Source organism: Manihot esculenta, chromosome 14, assembly GCF_001659605.2.
Source record: "Manihot esculenta cultivar AM560-2 chromosome 14, M.esculenta_v8, whole genome shotgun sequence".
In the NCBI taxonomy this organism is placed as follows: Eukaryota; Viridiplantae; Streptophyta; class Magnoliopsida; order Malpighiales; family Euphorbiaceae; genus Manihot; species Manihot esculenta.
Window position 1 is genome coordinate 8,842,488 of NC_035174.2, and position 19,803 is coordinate 8,862,290.

General features: G+C 33.7%; 3 protein-coding genes across 4 annotated transcripts; 1 reads left to right on the plus strand and 2 right to left on the minus strand.

The window, feature by feature from the left end:
* Positions 1 to 964: 964 nt before the first annotated feature.
* Positions 965 to 3,293, plus strand: LOC110600188 (glycosyltransferase BC10). Its single transcript, XM_021736976.2, has 2 exons — positions 965 to 1,982; positions 2,531 to 3,293. The coding sequence occupies exons 1-2, from the start codon at positions 1,428 to 1,430 to the stop codon at positions 3,173 to 3,175; spliced, it is 1,200 nt and encodes a 399-aa protein (XP_021592668.1). The 5' UTR covers positions 965 to 1,427; the 3' UTR covers positions 3,176 to 3,293.
* Positions 3,294 to 3,402: 109 nt separating this feature from the next.
* LOC110600187 (probable leucine-rich repeat receptor-like protein kinase At1g68400) lies at positions 3,403 to 6,688 on the minus strand. Its single transcript, XM_021736975.2, has 2 exons — positions 5,262 to 6,688; positions 3,403 to 4,195 (listed from the first exon to the last, which is right to left on the minus strand). The coding sequence occupies exons 1-2, from the start codon at positions 6,598 to 6,600 to the stop codon at positions 3,525 to 3,527; spliced, it is 2,010 nt and encodes a 669-aa protein (XP_021592667.1). The 5' UTR covers positions 6,601 to 6,688; the 3' UTR covers positions 3,403 to 3,524.
* Positions 6,689 to 13,679: 6,991 nt separating this feature from the next.
* On the minus strand, positions 13,680 to 18,715 carry LOC110630913 (probable protein phosphatase 2C 15). Of its 2 annotated transcripts, XM_021778557.2 has the most exons (10): positions 18,513 to 18,715; positions 17,980 to 18,113; positions 17,259 to 17,687; positions 16,680 to 16,851; positions 16,405 to 16,564; positions 16,268 to 16,331; positions 16,035 to 16,142; positions 15,767 to 15,892; positions 15,381 to 15,613; positions 13,680 to 14,079 (listed from the first exon to the last, which is right to left on the minus strand). In XM_021778557.2, exons 3-10 carry the CDS (start codon positions 17,466 to 17,468, stop codon positions 13,860 to 13,862), a joined length of 1,293 nt encoding a protein of 430 aa, XP_021634249.1. In that variant the 5' UTR covers positions 17,469 to 17,687; positions 17,980 to 18,113; positions 18,513 to 18,715; the 3' UTR covers positions 13,680 to 13,859. The 2 variants fall into 2 exon arrangements, with proteins under 2 accessions (XP_021634249.1, XP_021634250.1); XM_021778558.2 differs by having other exon boundaries at positions 16,411 to 16,564; positions 17,980 to 18,714.
* Between the last annotated feature and the right edge of the window lie 1,088 nt (positions 18,716 to 19,803).

A 19,803-nucleotide genomic window follows, 5' to 3' on the forward strand; every position in this document is an offset into this window, starting at 1 on the left:
AAATTGAAAGAAAAAATCATAAAAAGGCATTAAATTTTTTTTTTTTTACTATTTTTCCTTTTTTCTAACTTCTGTGAGTTATTTTTCAACTTTGTTTTTCTTGTTACAATTAAAATTGTCCTTAATGGATAACAAAATTAAAAAAAAAAAAATCTTGGTACCTTAAAATTTGGTTGACAAATACCAACTTTTGCTTCTTCAAGGTTAATCGGAGAAGTTCAAGAAATTCAAATTGACAAATCCCAACAGCTATACTCCCTCCTAGAATGGGTTTGCTTTGATAATGATATTCTCGTACACTCGTAATCATTCCTTAATCAACTCCGCTAAGAAAGATTAAGTGCATTCCTGTTTTTGAAAATTACTATATGATCCTTATATTATAAAAAAATTTAATTAATTTTTTAATTTTAAAAAATATATTAAAATATTTTATAATTTTAATTTATAATTTTTTTTAATATAAGGATTAAATAATATATATATATTTTTTAATTTGCTCTATCAACTTCTCTCCGTCCAGGAAATTTTCCTGCCTCCATTCGTTGGACGTGCCTGCGCGTGGCCAATGGAGAGCCCTACCGTCATCCACAAAAGGTTGGTTCTATTGAACACGCAAAGCACTTTCTCATCCTTACTCGTTTTAGAGCCAAACAGAAAAGGGACTTTCCTTTCTTTCTATTGGCGGCTTAAATTTCTTAATTACCATGCATTTCCGTCATTATCATTATTATTCAAAGTCCACCCTGAATGGGCCTATGTCTTGCGTCTTTTACTGGTGACGCATGATTCAAGGAGCTGACGGCTGGCTTCTTGCCTCAAGATTGCTACTTCCAGTTTCATTCGTACTGGTCGGGTCAAATTTTCATTTATCTGTCTTGTCTTGAAAACTGGCACCAGCAAAATTAGGACTCTAAATAGTTCTTCCAAATGAAGCCTTACGTATCATTGTCTGTATGTTTTTGAATCTTTGAATATATAAATGGTTTGGAACTTTGAAAAGAGAAAATTCTTATCCCTTTGCTTGGTCTCTAAAGCCATCAAACACATGCAGTTGAGCTTTAGCCTTTAGTAAATTCAAGGCACGCAGCCTCTTCTCTCACAGATATATAGCTCAAGGCCAGCTCTGTATTCTTGGTCATCTCTCTCTCTCTCTCTCTCTCTCTTCACAATCATGGTTATTATCTCATATTACGTCGATCTGATCTTCCATTTTATGAGAATCACTTCTTTTCTTATAGAATTTGTTAGTCTTTGCTGACAACGATCTCTTGAGCTCAAAGAAAAGAACTGCTTAGATCAAGAAAGGAACAACAGAACAAAGCTCTTGCCTTTCTTTTCAAGACAACCTACATTTATTTCAAGCTCTCGCATAAAACCGAGGAGCTCTTTAGTCTTTTTTCCATCTTCTTTTTATTTTTTTAAAGATGTTTCCTGCAATTAAGAGTCAAAAACAGAACTTGATGACTTCTTTCACGAAATCATTCAATACCCAATTTCAACTCGTGAATGTTCTCTCTTTTTGCTTCTTGTTTTGCTGTGGTTTAGCAACAGGGGTGATCCTCAGTTCCTATCTCAAGAACATATCATTCAATGTCCATGTAACCCAGTTCTCTGTTTCTGCTAATGCAGCAGTACCACAACCACCCCCATCTCCACCATTAAAGAATGAGACGATTGAATTGCCTCTTGTAGGCTTGAAAGAGTATCTGAAGGTTCCTGATGCCAAGCATGACATGGAAGATGAGGAGTTGCTATGGAGGGCATCAATGGCTCCAAGAATAAACAAATATCCATTTGATAGAGTTCCTAAGATCGCCTTCTTGTTCCTGACAAAAGGTCCAGTTTTGATGGCTCCACTGTGGGAAAAATTCTTCAAGGGACATCAAGGATTGTATTCAATTTATGTACATTCAAGTCCGTCCTATAATGAATCATATCCTGAAAGTCCTGTGTTTCATGGCCGAAGAATTCCCAGCAAGGTCAGTATGTCCCATAATGTCTTCAGATTTGATTTTACTTATGCATTGTTTTTATGTTTCCTGTAATTAAGGTCTAAATTTTTGTACTAAACCTATGGCATGAAACATGTTTTGCTGGAACGGGAACCATATCAAAATTATATTTAATAATAAAAACATGTACTTGAAAACGTCGCTTTTCCATAATGGTGTAAAGAAACACATGCTTGCGCACTTCTGCCAATTGGCTATGCATCAAGTTTAGAGCATTAATGTACCAATGATCAATTTCTAGAGGTATGTTAGATGGAAAGAATTCATGGGTACCTGGAATAGATATGTTGAATTATTGATGCTAACTGATAATACAAAAAACCCCAATGCTCTTCGGCATCATCTCACAGTGGCATTTAGTAGTGTTAGTTTTATGGGGCCGCATGAACTCATGACAGCCAATTGGCCAAGATATTGCACATTTCTGTTACACTTTAGATAGGGCAAAATTCATATCCACGACCTTTAAATCAGTCAGTTGATTGATGTTTTGTTGTGCATGTCAATTATTGCAGGATGTTCAATGGGGAAATGTGAACATGATCGAGGCAGAGAGACGTTTACTTGCTAATGCACTGCTTGATATCTCAAACCAGCGTTTTGTTCTCCTCTCAGAGGCATGCATTCCTCTCTTCAACTTCTCCACTGTCTACTCCTACCTAATGAATTCCACCACAAATTTTGTGGAGGCCTATGACTTAGAGGGTCCTGTTGGCCGCGGCCGATATAGCCCTCGTATGAGCCCTGAAATAACCATTCACCACTGGAGGAAAGGCTCCCAGTGGTTTGAAATGGATCGACAACTAGCCCTCGAAGTTATATCAGATCAAAAGTACTTCCCCATTTTCCAGAAGTACTGCAAGGGTCCATGTTATGCAGATGAACATTATTTGCCTACATTTGTGAGCATGAACCATGGGGAGAGGAACTCCAATAGGAGTCTGACTTGGGTAGACTGGTCGAGAGGAGGGCCGCACCCGGCTCGGTTTGTAAGACCGGAGGTAACTGTGGAGTTCTTGGAGAGGCTGAGGAGCAGCAGCAAATGTGAGTATAATGGAAATAGCAGCACCACTTGTTTCATGTTTGCAAGGAAATTCCTGCCTACTGCTTTGGATAGGCTGATGAGATTTGCACCCAAAGTCATGCATTTCAACAGATGACGAATAAACGGAGTAAATTCTTTATTCTTTAATTTGTATAAATACGTGAATTTGAAGTAAATAAGCTACAATGAAATGTAATTGCAGCTATTAAACGTTTATAGCTGCTAATTTTCCATTTTTGGTTTAGTACAACATGAAAAGTGTTAAATCTCTTATATTGTGAATTCATGGATAACCAGTCATTAATCCAAATCTTTCAAAAAAAAAAAATATATTAACCCAAATTGCTCATTAAGAAAACTTTGGTTAAAAATTAATAACTTGAAAATCTCAAGTTTACAATGCAGGACTGCATTTACACCTAAAACCCGTAGCTTTATAATTAAACAAAGTCCTCCGTTCATTCTCACTGGCTAGCTCCGCACGTGTCCTCTGACATGCAGGGTGAATCCGACACCGATTCAAGCGTCTCATGACATGGCGATACTTCCACCCCACGTATCTCCTCAATCATCTTCACCAAGTGGCCCATTCTAGGCCGTTGATCAGGCGACGGAGATGTACAAGCCATAGCAATCTGCAACAGCGCCACCATCTCCTCTTCAATATCCTTATACCTCATTAGCTCCAAATCAAACACCTCAGCCGTCCACTCCTCTCTCACAACAGACTGGACCCACCTCGGCAAATCCACGACTCCACCATACCCAGTTCCAGGCCCACCGCAATCCACTATAGAAGGGCACTTCCCGGTCAACAACTCCAGAAGCAAGACCCCAAATGAATAAACATCAGATTTCTGGGTTAGCTTGCGACCATCAGATGATAATTCAGGAGCACGGTAGCCATTAGATCTGGGGGCAGAAGCGGTAGGGGAAGCAAAAAGGGAGAGACCAAAGTCCGAGACACGTGCATTGCCAGCTTTGTCAAGAAGGATGTTTGTGGATTTGATGTTACCGTGTGTGAGTTTAAGAGACTTGCATGAGTTGTGAATAAAGGCTAACCCACGGGCCGCTCCTGCAGCTATTTTCAGCCTGGTGGTCCAGTCCAGAGGGGTTCTCCCAGGTCCTCGGTTACCTGCGGCCAATTTAAAAGAATCAACCCATATAGTTCACCAAAATTACAATATTAACACTGGAGAGAGTAGAGATATGAGATCAAGACAAAACAAAAGATCTACTAGTATCACCATCAGATGCATTTTCATGTTCTACCCAATAATTACTCCAGATTGTATGGGAATAGGAATAGGGTAGTTTTTACAAATGGGCATAGAACAAAAGAAAGAGTCCAATATTAAATTTGGGTCTATCTGGCTAGGCGAGCTTTACTTTTTGGTCGTATGTATTCTCCCGCTGGAAGAAGGGTAGACTAAAACAGGGCAAAAAACAAAAAGAAAAAGACCATGAAAATTAAAAAAGAAAAAAAACCCAAAGACCTGTCGGAGCTGTCGTTTTATGATTTATCTCTTCCTCTATCTCTGACCCAATAGGTGTCCCAATTCCCAAATATCGCAACTCAGTTGCAGTTTGCTGTCCTTTTGCGGAACTGTTCCCTTGCCTGAAATTGGTGGGAAATGCACAAAAGCAAAGCGATTGTGGACCACCACAATCTCCATATTACAATACCCAAACACACCCTTCTTCCTCAAGTCAGGTGTGAGCCAGCCTAGCAAATTTTGCATTTTCAGATTTTCTACCAAGCCTGGAATCATCAATATTACTCCCCTGGGGTCTGCTTATCAAGCAGAGCACTATCTGATGAAGATGGTGAGATGGGGATCATTAATTTGTTATTATTGTTATTACTAAATCAATAAAATATGAGTTCTCGATGGACCCACCAATCCCACCTGCTAAATAATATATGTGCGTACCCCACATGTGCACCTCGCCGGCGGCAAACCTCTCCCGCCCACTAGGCCATGATCCCTAAATAATTTTCTTCTTTTTTCTAGTCTAGAATCTATAAAGCGATTCCTTGAGCCCCATATAATCATTGTACATAAAAAGAAGATAAATAAATTGCAATTATTCTGCTATGTGATATGTTTGGCTGCTGAGAAAATGCAAGAAAGATGCATGATATCTTATTTAAATATCATAAATAAAGAAAAATTATTGAAATGCATAGTATAACGTACCATGAAGAAGCCAAAACAAGCTGCCATTAGGCATGTAATCATAGACCAACAGCTTCTCTTCTCTTGCAAAGTAATAAGCTTTCAAGCTAACCAAATTAGGATGCCTCAATCTCCCTAAAACCTCCATGTGCTGCTCAAAATCTCTCTTCCCAACTACATTTGCATCCTTTAGCCTTTTCACGGCCACCACATTCCCGTCGTCCAGCACCGCCTTATACGCTGTCCCGAATCCACCTTTCCCCAGCATTTCCGCCGACGCTCTCAGCAAATCTTCTAGCTCGAACCTCTTCACCCCTTCGAAGAACACCATACGACCCCTCTCAAAACCCGGTTGGTTCGGGTACGGGCTTGACGAGTACACAATTTTCTCCGTTTCGTGAAGCTTCGAGCCCTTCCCGTCTCGCATTCTGCCTGCGTAGTTTCTCCAAAAGTAGCAATAGAGGAGCAGAGAGACTATGGATAGGACTAATACGTCCCCTAATATAATGGCGATTAATGCTAAAGGACTTATTTTGGCCGCCTTGTTGTGGGTGGAATTTGCTGCTTTGTTTGGAGGAATTGAGCTTGGGGATGATGATACAGTTGTTGGTTTATTTTCCGGCATTAATGGAGAGGCAATAGCTCCGTCGGATCCGGGCCTTGTTGGGTCAGACACTATACCTTTACAGGTCTGAAATGGGGATCCACACAGGCCAGAGTTTTGAGCAAAAGCGGATACAGGGAAGCTAGACAAGGACTTGGGTATTTCACCGGAGAGCTGGTTGCCGGAAACATTAAAATCCTGCAAAGTCGGGATATTCATACCAGCAATAGAGCCGGTAAACCGATTCTCTTCAAGCCGAAGAGTCAACAAATGGGTCAAACGGTTGAGTGTCGCGGGAATGTTGCCGGAAAAACCATTGTAAGACAGATCCAAACGATAAAGACGAAAAAGAGATTGGAGAGAAGCCGGAACGTTACCGGAAAAGTTATTGCGAGATAAAAAGAGAAGCTTTAAGGCTTTGAGGTTAGAGAGGTCTGGTAGCGGACCAGAAAAACTGTTTCTTTTAAGACTAAGGACCCGGAGCTGAGTGAGAGAAGTAAGGGGTTGGATGGAGCCATGGAGGTCAAGATTTTCAAGGACAAGACGCGAAACTCTGTTTTTGAGACAGAAGACACCGCTCCAGGTGCATGGGTCGATAGTGGAGTTCCAATCTGCGAGCTTGTTGGCCTTGTCCGATTCGGTCTTGAACTGCATTAGATGCTCCAAATCTGGGTTCGTAGAAGCTTGAAGGAGATGAAAACAGAGACACAATAGAAAGAAGGTAAAATGTGGGATTAGAGAAGTGGGTTTCGCCATTGTTGATCTGCAATGGCAAGGAGAGACAGAAAGGAACTGAAGAAGCGTTTAGCTTGTGAGCGAGGTTATAGGGAGCGGTGGTAAGAGTAAATGAAAAGAGGCGGATATGGGTGTAATTAATAAGAAAGTGAAGGGCCAGTTAGGTAATAAAAGATGAATAGTGTGGTAAGAGATAGAACGGACTGGGAAAAGCTAGTTACTTGTACGCTATCTGTTTATCTCTGCTGCATGTATTACGCTGGAAGTTTTTTCCATAATTTCAATTTATTTCAAAAAAACATTAACATTTAAATATTTATTTTAAATAACCACTATAATCACTCAAATAAATTTTACATTAATTTTTCAATAGAGTACACATATTTGACAAATCCTATATGACTTAAAAAAATTTTAACATCAAATTACTTTACTACATTATGAATTTTAAAATATCCAATTTTTAATAGTTTTTCGCTCTTTCTTCTTTCTATCTCTAAACACTCTGCACGCAAACATTTCTCTTACAACAACCTCAACCGCCACAGCCACTCCATTCTCACCGTCCTTCCACCTCTTATGACCGTCATCCATACGAGCATTTCACCGGCTTCTACCTCTTATGCCTCTGTTAGCGCATCGTTGTGCTGTAGCCATCTCATCCTCTACTTTCTCTTCCCGCAAACCTCTTATTCCTACCACCAGTACTATCACCGTCGCCCTTAAAACTATTTTTAAACCTTCTGGTGGAAATAGTAGCTCTAAGTCTTCCTTTTTTCATGAGTTTCGTTGCACCAAGTCCTTCTTTTGCCAAAAACGAGAAATTTTTTAAAGTGTTTGAACTCCAGAGAAAATCTTGTGACATTAGAGTTCAAAGCACTCTCTGGTCACTCTTTTATCAGAACAAAGATTGAAAATCCTAAGTAATGTTCACTCACGAAGAAGTCACAAGCAATAAGTTGTTGGCAGAAAGCAATGCCAAGAAGAGTTGGGCTAAATTGTTTGCAAAGAATCATTCTCGAAATCCAAGATTTGAATTACGTTATACCTTTCGACAGTATCAAATGGTCAAAGAGTGGTCAAATTTCATATAGAAGAATTGAAACTAGAGATTCAAACATGGAAGAATACGCTAATTGGGAGTGTTTTCAGACTAAACCCGTGATATAGAGGCATTAAGAATTTTGCCATGAGTAGCTAAAAAAGGTATGGGCTTATATATACTATTTAGCATCAATATCAAGTACTCTTGTTTAAGCTTAGTATGTGAATTCAATAAGGCGAGTTGGGATTGTAGGGAGTCTTTTGATGAGTAATGACGGAGAGGGGGAGGGATTTCGTTGGCTCTGATTTTATGAGGTTCTTGATGTTCAGCATTGGCTTTAGATGCTTCTCTCCATACTACATGGTTGAGGCTCTGGTCACATAGGTGTTTGATGGCAGCAAAGTCGATGAACCCACGGTAATGGGAGCGACGACGAAGACGACAATTTTGTAGAGATAGCTCCAAATACCTCTCTCCCCACACGTCAATTAGCACTATCATTGCATTTTCTCTCCAGTAATCCTCCCTTTCGCTGCCATTGATCTTCAACTGATGGATCGAGACAATTAATGCCAAGTTATTGATGAAGAGAAGATGGAGGCCTTGCGACTACCGTCACCATAATTCTCCAGTTGCGTGGATAATGTATGAATGATCTATTTCAACCCAAAATCTCTCGAGGATAATAGTGTTTGACATGGCAAATAATTTTTTTTAAAACTATTTAGATCATGTTATGAGTGTTCCATGAAAAAATTGATCGGAATCTTATTCGAAAGACTTATTCAGACAAATATTTAAATGATAATAATTTTTTTAAAATAAATTAAAATTCAGTGGCTTCTGTAAAATAATAATTTAAATTCAGTAATCATGAGTGGAAATTACATACATTCGGCCAATCTTATTATAGTCGGTAATAATATTTTTTTTAAAATATTATTTAAAAATTATTTTCACATAATTTAATAATAAAAATATTCAAATAATATTTTTTTTTTCAAAAAAAATTTTAACTTTCAAATTCAATGTGAAATAAGTTTCTAGTAGTTACTGGTGATTTTATAAAATTCTTTCGTTTTTTGCAAAGGTAATGTAATGGAAAATAGTTTATATATGAAACTGGAAATTAATTAAAAATATGTATCTTCCATATTTATTTTAATAGAAATTCATTTTGCTTATATTTTATAGTAATTTTTTCATTTAAGCATATTTAATGATCTTCAATTGCCTATTGGAGAGTGGAATCCCGTGAGTTGCTAATTAAGATATTATGAGTTCAGTTATTTCATAATTTATAAACATATACTATTGATGAAAAAAAAATTATTTTTTAATAAATAAAACAGCACATAAATTTATAAACATTTGAATAAATTTAAAAAATCTTAAATTTTACTATCTTAATTTCCAATTTTTATTTTAAAAAATAACAATAGATTATTATTATTATTATTATTCAATATTTTGTATATACTTCATATATATATATAATTTATTCTTTCCATGTTATAATAAATTTATTTTTATAATTATTAGATTTATTATTAAATAAGATTAAACTTAAAAATTGTTTTTTTGAAATTATCATTTGACGTATAATATTTTTGCATCGAAAGGGTAATACTATTTTTTTTTATCACTTTTGCTCTTTTTTTTGGGAAAAAAAAATAGACGACTTGCCGTTTTTGCTTTTTTTTTTAAAAAAAAATTTGTAGATCAAAGATATCATAACTAGAATACTAACTATTGTAAATAGCGGAAGGGAACACGTGGGAGTGGGTACAAATTTGGGATAGAGTTATATGAATTTTCACTGTTCTGTTAAGTAATGATACAAGGAAAGGGCTGTAATATAAAACAGAATCCGTAGTTGCATGATTTTCTGACACGCATGCCCCCTTCTTTTGCTACTCTTGTCTCTCTGTCTGTCATCTTACACTAATTCTACTTTCATTTCCTGCTCTAACCACTTCATTTACAATACAAGCCTGCTTCCTTCGCGTCACCCTTCCGGCCTTCCCCTTTTTCTGCTGTATATGAATCCCAGCCTCCAACCGCTTGGAAGAAAGCTTCCAATACTCTCAATCAAAATTGCAACTCACTTTTTTTTTAATTTAAATTAAACCTCCTTTTAATGAAATCCTTTATCTTCCATAAAAAAGAAAAGCAATAATTCAATGCTGAGGGACTTGATTAGATCTCGATAAAAGCAAAACTGGTGTATAGCCTAGGTGGCAATTTTGAAGTAGATAAAGATTGGGATTTTATGGAAGTAGTAGGTTGCTGATTTGGACAGAAAATGGCTTTAGAATAAAGAGTGGTTCTTTGCTTCCTCGGAGTTCTTACCGTTTGTAGCTTTTGCTTTTTTTCTGCTTTTCTCATCTTTTAAATGTAAAAGAAGCTAGTCATTTCCGGCTCCTGCAAGAACTGGGACCAGAACCGCCAGTTTCTTTCTACTGTCTACCTCTTATCTACCTCCAATATGTTTCATTTGCTCCCTCTCTCTTCTTTGCAAGATCTCATCTCATCTCAAATTAAATTTTATGTAGTAAATGAATTTATTAATATTCTGTTATTTGCTCCATTAAATTCATATTAATCATACGAAATACAAAATCAAACAGAGGGTAATAAAGATGCCCATAATTTTGTTAATTCTACATGGAATTGAGAATCTAAAGTGGGGACTAAATGATTAATGAAATGTGGAAGATGGGAAAAGGCAGATAGTGGACTTTAATCATTTTGATGTGTCCAATGAGAGATAACATTTTATAAATGTATGATGTAATAAATTTATCGTTTTTTCCAATGCATAAATTAAAGTGGAACAAGAATTTTGACTGGGAGGAGCCTACCCTCCCCTCCCTAGCTCTCTGCGCCCCCACTTCTATTAATTTCGCATGTTAGTGCGCCAAACCCCTCTTTCACAACTGCTCTTAATTACATTAATTATTCATCCCAAAGTTCCATCTGCATATATTTATTTAATACTAAATATTTATTTTTTTTGTTTTAAATATATATACATATTAATTAATTAAGTACATATTATACTATTAATATTTTTTTAAAAAAATTCTAATACTAATATTTAATTTAAGAGCAATTAAATTTGTTTCGATATAAAATTAAATTCATATTAACTATATTTTTTTATTTATCATTTTAAGAATTTTTTATTTTTAAGTGACTTTATGATTTTAATATTTTATTATACATTTTTTCTAGATTTATTAAAAAACTTACTCTTTAATAAGTGAAATATTTCCAAAATATTAATTAAAAATATTCTACATGGATGCTTTAATTGAATGATAATTGATGTTGTTCATATATTTGTTTATTTGATTGATAGAATACCAATAAGTTAAAAGAGAAAATAAGGTGATTAATATTTATAAGTTATCGATATTTAAGATAATAAATAATATTTTAAATTAAAATATTCTAGGTAAATAAAATTGATTATAAAGAAAAACCTACCTCTTTATGATAATATGGCATTGATATCTTTAATTGATGTTTTTTTATTTTCTGGATAAGCTATTTTGAACGAGTTATGTGATTAGATGGGTGAGCTATACGGAGTGTATGAGTCATTAAGGGTAAGTTTTATTGTTGACTCTCCCGTGATTGGACAAGTCTCACAATTAGAAGGAAACGTTTCGTTAATTTAATTTAAAATGGAATCAAATTTAATAAATTAAAAATTAAAATTTTAATATTTATAAAAATTAAATTAAACTGAATTTAATTAAAAATCAAATTAAATTCAACGATTAAATTTAATTTAATTTAATCAGTTTAAATTTTTAATATTTTTTATTTTTATATTTTATTTTTAATATTTTAAAATTTAATTATAATATTTTAATTTATAATCCCTCTATATTATTAAAAATAATATATTATTATTATTTATTAATTCGATTTTATTTTTTAATTATTTTTATTAAAATAAAATCAAACTAAAATAACTGAAATTTTTAAAATTAAAAATTAAATCGAATTAAAATAAATAAAAAATCAAATTAAAATTTTAAATTAATTTAATTTAATTAATTTTTTTAATTTGAATCGAATACTGTACTCACAATGGCTATTCATGACGAAGTGGATGAATTATTATAGTTGAACTCTACAGTTAATTCATTTATAACTGGACGAGTTTCAAAATTAATGTGATAAGTCATTATCATGTCTAGACAAGTCTTTCAACTGGATTCATTCATCAAACAAATTTAAAATATTTTCATTTATATTCAACTGCTTTTATTTTTTACATTTTTTTCTTTTCAATCATTTAAACGCTTGAATCTATTAAAATATAGAAATTTCCATATTTATGTCTCACATGGATAATGAAAAAAGTTGAGGTAAAAAAATTTTTCAATTTTTTGACAAAAGACATATTTAATGTACTCTTTTAAAATAAATATATTTTTATATTTTTATTTAAAAAATTAATTAATAAAAAATATTTATTTTTATTGATGAGATATGAATGAAAATTAAAGAGTAAAATAAGCTTCATTTTTAATGAAAGAGGCCACTCTTTAAATTTTCATAAAACTCCCTTAGATTTGAGAAAAAAAAATCTAATATTAAAATTGATTTTAAACTATAATTTTTTAAAATTATTTTTTAATCAAAGCCAAATTAAATATCTATTTAAAAAACTAATTTTCTTTTGATTTTTCATATTCTGAAAATTTAAGCATGATATTTCTGACAGTAAAAATACTTTATGTAATTTTATATAATAATTAAGAGTATGTTTTTTTTTAATGATAAATCAATATATTGTAATTTGCAAAGCTGCTAATTAGGGATCAAGTCCACATAATTTAAATGTGATGATTGTGGCACGGATAAACAGTAAAACGACAAAATAACTTTTACAATTGCAGTGCTGTTACGGCTTGGAGTCTATTTTTAATATTTAGTTAATACTTTTTTAAAAATTATTATTTAATTTTATATTATGAAAATTTTATTAATTATTTTTATTTTTTAAAAAATATATCAAAATATTTTTTATATTTTAAAAAATTTATTAATTATTTTATATATTAATTTTAATCATTAAATATTTTACTATTTAATTTTTATAAAATTTATTAATTAATTTTTTAATATTAAAAATATTTAAATTTTTTTATAATATTTAATAAGTAAAATAAATGAAATAATTAATTAATATACTTTTTAAAATATTAATAATATTTTAATCTATTTTTTAAAATAGATAAATTTAATTTATGAGTTTTTTGATAATATAAAAACTAAATAATAATTTTTTTATTTTAAATATAAAAAACTAATAATTTAAATCAATTTTCAATATAAAAAATGGAAATTTTGTTTTTGAAAATATTTTGGATACTTTGTAATCTATAATAAGATGAATTCCTTTGTAGTCCTTCTATGTTATCCACATTAATTATTGAATTTTTATTTTTTTTCAAATTTAATTAAAATGTCCAAATATTTTTTTATAATTTTTTTTAGATTTCTATCAATAAAAACAATACTCATGTTGGACTAAATAGCATATAGTTAAAGTTAGCGTTATTTTTAATAATTAATAGAGAAAACTAAAAAGTTTGATTTAAAAAAAATATATGTAAGGTTTAATTAATCCTTTCAGTGGAAAACGGATTTGATTCATTTATGTGGCATTTTAATTTATTGTTGAGATCACTGAATCCCATACATGAATTTTAAGGATTATAACAAATCTGCAAGGCTCAGAAGAATGTTGTGAGGCTTTACATCGAAATGCAAAATTCGGGTCCTTCAACCTTGGTGCAAGTACTCCAGAACACGAGTATTTCCAACTGCAATTTGGTATAATTTCTGCAAGCTAATTGATAATCAGCCTTCAAAGCATTCTCTTTATGTATGAACTTTTCAACAGATCCCTTCGGCAGGAACTCGTAGATGAGAGCTCGTTTAGGACCCTCGAATCAGAAGCCCAGATTAGATAGAGCCTATTACCAGCAAGCCATGATATATCTTCAAAAGCAGCCAAAAAACCAGGTGCTTATCAAACCAATTATGGCTAATATGCTAACACACATTTTCCATTATTTGAATATTACATATACATTTGTGGCACCGTGGTAGTGACATTCAATAAATTACCTGGCCTAGAAGATGCAGTTGCGGTTAAAAAAAATTTTTAAAAAAAATCAAGAGATGAAGAATGAGGGAAACAGTAGAGTTATGCCACTTTAACTCCACTAGAGCGTTTTCCTTCCATAGCATCCTTCTTATTGCGGCAATCAGAACAGAGGAAAGGCCCTTGCCAGGGTTTGGAGCTGGTGGAGAAGATTCCACCAGCATGAACAGAGATGCCCTCACTCGGAGCAAGGTCAACTTGACATACAGCACATGTGAAAAGACCAGATGCTGAGTGCATATTGGAATCATCATTCCCCAGTCTACAAGACAAAAGAAGAATAATAAACTAAGATGTAGCCATAAATACAGGAGAAGAAACTTCCAGCAAATAATGACATATGGAGCAACTTTCAAAGCTATCAGGATTGACCTAACAGTGGAAATTGAACATTATGCTACATTAAGAGTTTCCACATATGCCTATGGTGCAAGATATTTTGGAAGGCAATCGAAGACACATGTGTGAATATATACGTTCATGAGCACAGCTCGCACTGATGAGACCCCAAATGCAGAGAACAATCAGTACTCAAAAACCTGAAAATAGTAAACGAACCAACACACAAAAAGAATTCCAAAATGTCCAGATGGTTTTATATGCATTCCACCACCGGATTATGTAGGATGAATTTAAAGCTTGCAGACTCTCTCATTTGTTATTTTAAATTCCATGAACTATTACCACATGACTAAGTATAAAGTTCAACTCGAAGACACTCTTTATAAACTTGCCTTGCCTTCTTGATGCAAAAGATTTAAACTTAACCTACCAAAACCATATTAGGAGTTTTGGCCTCAAGTACTGTTTCTTATCCAAAGACAAGAGTTATCTACGTACTAAACAATATTTATTTATCTTTCTTCCTTTCTTGTAAATGTCAAAAGAACAGATTTATATGTACAGCTCAATTTGGATCGATAACTAGCACAAAAGTAGGCCTCCCGCAAATTTTTACCAGTGCTAATCAATCCTTAGAAACTGCAGCAAATGCAACACAACTCATGCAGATTTATGTTTGGTTTATATGTATTCTTCTGGCAGTTCCTTGAAGATTTTATGCTATTGTTCTTACTCACCATATGACACAACAAATATATCTACCAACTCAAATTCCTAATATAGAGAAAACTTGGAACTGAATTAAACTTCATGTAGTGTTCATAACTCATTAAGCTCAATTTTTCATTTCATATAGTAATGGAGTGCAATTTGCTTCGAAAGTAATTTCAATTTGCAATACAACTTCCCAACTAAAAATTGTGTATTATAATTCTTGAGTTAGCATTTCCAAAACCAAAACTAGGAATATAAGATAACCATAAACTACAGGGAGTATTAACCATAAAACAGTTTACACTCAATTTATATTCAAACGTATACCAGGAAAAAATCCTATACTTGGGAAGTAAGCAACCAATAAAGTGAAATCACAGAACAAAAGTGCACTCAAAGGTCTTGAATAGAGTTGAACTACAGTAAAAAAGTGTAAGATAATCGATAATTTGTATAGTGGAAGCAATATATAACTATGGCACATGATGCAGAAATGGTAGAGCTAACCTCTCAGCAAGCATTGCAGAGCCTTCTTCAAACAGTTCTTCCACTATACCTACAGCAGAAAGCTTTTTTGATAACTTATTGGAGGAATCATGTGATTTCTTCCTGAATAACAAGGTTCTGAGCTTGTTCTGCTTCTTGGGAGGAGTTGAGGGCTGTGTTGAATTTTCAGGAGGAATAATGTCAACAACTATGCATGTTGTATCATCCTTTAGTCCCCTTGTCCTTAATGCTTCCTAGAACAATCATATACAGCAGAATTTTAAGCATCCGTTAGAGCACAAGCATACCTAAAGCCAAATTATTTTCATGCTATGCTCAGAACTTGAAAAGGCTTGTTAATTCAAACATGACTAGCATAGAGAAATATGTATTGAAACTTCAATTACCTTCACAACTTGTCTAGCAGCAAGTTCAGCTGGCAACCCACGGCAATGCTTTGCTGCCATTTCAGAGGAAAGGGCATCCCAAATTCCATCAGAAGCAATTATAAGCCTACCACCTGCATTTGATAGCTTTTGCACGAATTGGAGAAAGTTAGAGGTCATTCTACAGCCAGACGTAGTGGTACCAGCAAAACTCCATGGACATTACACTTAAGATGGGAAACAACAGGTGAAAATACAGTCATATGATGAATCCATAATGGACACTTACTTTCACTTGCTTGACATATGGAATTGGAACTATAAATTCTCCGACATCCATGTCTCCAATTGACCTAGAAAGGCATAAACCTCCTGGCCAACAACGGAGAGGGCCAATCTGCAAAAGTTAAAGCACAAAATTGAGCAAAACTGATATTGATTAAGAAAAGAGGTATTCATTTATTTTAATGCCAAACAGAGTTTTGGTATCAGATATATGTAGGAGTTCTTAAAGCACGGCACCTCAGCACCACCAACAATGCTAAGCCTTCCAACTTCCCCACCACTTGCAGTCACACGTTCCCTCCTGCAGATAAAGCACAATAAAAATAACTATATATCCAAAACTGTGTACAGAGGACAAGGTATTCAAAACATACACATACTCTTCCATGTTCTCTTCAAGTCTATGATCCACGGTTAAGGTGGAAATGGCACCACCCTGAGCATCTAAAATACAACGTGTGTCTCCAACAGATGCAACAGTAACTGTCCATCCATCAACTATCACAAATGTTGCTGTAGTACCTGATGTTTCTCCTGTATGCAATTGCATGAAAAGCAAGTGTAAGTTCCATCTAAAGGCACAGCAATAAGATGTGAAATGGAAGATTATAGCAAATTAAAACATTTAAGTTTTAGTTCAAATCCATGCCTCTGCTCTGAAACTCCTTGTCAGTTTTCACAAACCCAGCTACTAATGCTCGAGGTAAAGCTTGAAGCCACTCCTCCCACCCAAGCCCACGAGGAAGGGCACCCAAAACATGATTCAAAAGATTCTCCCTAGTAAATATTGCTGCGGCATTCCCATTGTGTCCATCAAAGATCTGACAATTAGAAGTTAACAACTGACTATCTCATTGAACAAGAAAAAAAAATGAAACAAATTCAAGGATACAAGTTCAAAACACAGTTAATTTCACTTTCAAACTTACAAATATTTCTTTCTACATCTTTTTTTTCCTTGGGACTCTATGAATAGAATCATAATCAAATAATTTTAAATAATACAAATAACTACTACAACAGGGGAGGGAGAGAAATTTCCTAAGTTTGGTGCTAGAATCCCAAATTTTTGCCAGAATAAAAATCTTTTAATAGAGTACTGTCTTGATTAATCACAACAGCTCCTCTTTATATAATTCCTACATGACATGCTCCAATCTCAATGATAGAAAACCATTGCAGTTTCTCAGGACTAAGAAATATATGAGCAATAGAAGGTAAAAATTACCGCAAATACAGAATATGTAGATGATGAATTCCCTGGGACTCGCTGACAATCAGTCTTAATCAGGAAATAGTCTTCTCCTTTTCTAGACTGGGCTGCATAACCATGTCTCACAGTTGGCTTCTCCATCTTCTCGTTCCTCATTTCTCTGCTGATCAAAGCAGCAAGAGGCACAAGATTACCACGGGGACGTCTCCCTACTCCGGAAGCCATTAACTATCACTCCAATGTCTTAGCTTCACCCAAGACCTCCAAATTAACAAGTAAGTTGCCTCAAAAGCATATTGAGATCGTACACTTCAAGAGCTTAAGGTTATATCCCAAGGTATGACAAAACTCGCTCCTCCGTTCACTTCATAAACATGAAAACTCCCAGTCTTCACACTGAAATTCAATTATCTTTCAATTAACTACCAAAGTTTCTTACTCGATCTGCCATTATCATTCGCAAAATAAAGGGAAATGTTAGACTGAGATCAAGAAAATGAATAAGACAGCTGCATTTACGTTAAATAACGAAAGACAACTATTCTATCAGCCCAAGTGCTTGCATTGACTAGTTCACTGTTTGGCAGCAAAGACTCGGGCTAACATAACAGCAATGAGCATGAGGCTCCAGACTCTATAAGCAATGCAAAAATTGCCTACGTCGGCAGCTGTTAAACAGAGAACAAAGCTCTAGGAGACACAGACAGAGAGAGAGAGAGAGAAGAATATAGAATACCTGTAAGAATGTCTGGCTGTGTGATTTCACCAGAGCAAAATACGCAGATCAGACTGCGACACTAAACAAACCACCACCTTCAAGAAGAGATCACCAACACGGATACGGAACGCGTTTTGGTGACAAGACGTGAACTGGAACCCCATTATACTCCATTAAAATTATAAATAAATAAACCCATGTAAGGAAATAAACAAAATGAAAGTAAAAGATTCAATTTGTAAGGACCGACCCAGGTCAGCTTCTGTACATTTTCCTCTACCAAACAAATCTATTTTTTAAAAATTATTTCTCCCTCAGTGAAGAGATCAAAACCCAAGGGAAGAGTTGCTTAGAAAGAAAACTTTTTAAATAGAGGAAGCAAAAGAGAGATGGAAAGTAGGTTTGCTGACTCTAAAAAACGAACTTCAGACACACCCACATTCCTTTCTGTTGCATATCTCTACTTTTTCCCGAGAAAAAAAATGCCAGCCCTTTTTTTCCAGGAAAAGAGTTACAGAAAGCAGAGTTAAAAGTGAGGAAAAAACTAAAACCAGGTAAAGCCAATTGCCATCATGGAGCACAATTGGTTGCTTCAGATCGATCACAATAAGGGGCAGAGTGTTATTAGATTCCTTGCTGCAGCTTGAATCGAAAAAGAGGAAATGATGGTGGTTACTGGTGGTGGGAAACTGTAAAATTAGAGGAAATGGGACCACTTGCAATTCAGAGTTGGTCACCTGCACTGCTTGCGTTCCATTAGCGGATACCCTCTATTTATTCAGAATTTTTTTTTATTAATGTATGTTTCTAAAATGAATTTTTTTTATAAACTTATTTATTAAATTTTCTTGTCATTAAAATTAATATTAAATTATTTATTTATGTTGCTTACTCAAATTTAGTTAATATTTTTTTATTTTTCAAAATAATAATTAAAATAACTCATTACCAATATATATGTAATTTTATTTTAAATTTTTTAATAAATATTTTTTCATGGCTAAAAATCTTATTTCATTTATTTTATTTTATTTTATTTTATTCTTAAATAATTAATGTAAATAATAGAATATTTTTATAATTTAATATTTTGTATAAAATTTAAAATGCAAAAATATATTATTATGTTGAAAAGAAGACCATCAAATTCACACGAAGTGCATTGGCCACTAAATCCAAAAACAATAAAACATCCTAAACTTCTTGAGCCAAGTGATGACATAAAAGCAGCATGTGGGTTGTGCCAGATGGCTGCATAAATAATATCTCGTGGGCCACAGAGGGCCTACCTCTTACTATATCAACCTATTCATCACGATCCCCCTGTGTTTTTAGATAATCAATAATGTATACTGTAATGCTTGTGTCAAGCTGGATGGAAATGAAGAATGTATGAGAAAAAATGACAAGAAAGGAGGGAAAATCTGATTCCCTAATTTATCTTTATTAATCCAAAATATCATTTCTTAATTTAGATAAAAACAAAGATAGTAAAATTTTATTTATATTATAAGAATATGATATATAATATATAAATAAAATTATAAACTCATAGCAATTGATTGCAAAACACACTTATTTGAGGATAGAAATTCTCTCTCGAGGAGAGTGAAGAATTTGAAAAAAAAAAAGTAAGGATATAAAAAGAGAAAAAATAGAAAAAAGGGTAGAGAAGGGTAATCGGATGTGTTTTCTTTATTGTGTTTGTGTTTTTTTCTTGTTTTTGTTGATCTTTCTTTAATGATTTGTAGAGCTATTTTTCTATTTTTAGGTAGAGGTTAATTTTCCTATTCTCATTTTATTTTAATTTTATTTTTTTGATGGTGATTTTTGTTTATTTTA

Bases quoted from the DNA above. Each gene is read 5' to 3' on its own strand.
- LOC110600188 (XM_021736976.2), top strand. From the start codon at position 1,428: ATGTTTCCTGCAATTAAGAGTCAAAAACAGAACTTGATGACTTCTTTC. The intron at 1,983-2,530 runs GTCAGTATGTCC...CAATTATTGCAG, and splicing joins GCCGAAGAATTCCCAGCAAG to GATGTTCAATGGGGAAATGT.
- LOC110600187 (XM_021736975.2), bottom strand. From the start codon at position 6,600: ATGGCGAAACCCACTTCTCTAATCCCACATTTTACCTTCTTTCTATTG. The intron at 4,196-5,261 runs GTACGTTATACT...AATTGGCCGCAG, and splicing joins CTTGTTTTGGCTTCTTCATG to GTAACCGAGGACCTGGGAGA.
- LOC110630913 (XM_021778557.2), bottom strand. From the start codon at position 17,468: ATGGCTTCCGGAGTAGGGAGACGTCCCCGTGGTAATCTTGTGCCTCTT. The intron at 16,852-17,258 runs GTAATTTTTACC...TCTAATTGTCAG, and splicing joins CTACATATTCTGTATTTGCG to ATCTTTGATGGACACAATGG. The intron at 16,332-16,404 runs GTATGTTTTGAA...CTTTATCTGCAG, and splicing joins GAGAACATGGAAGAGTATGT to GAGGGAACGTGTGACTGCAA.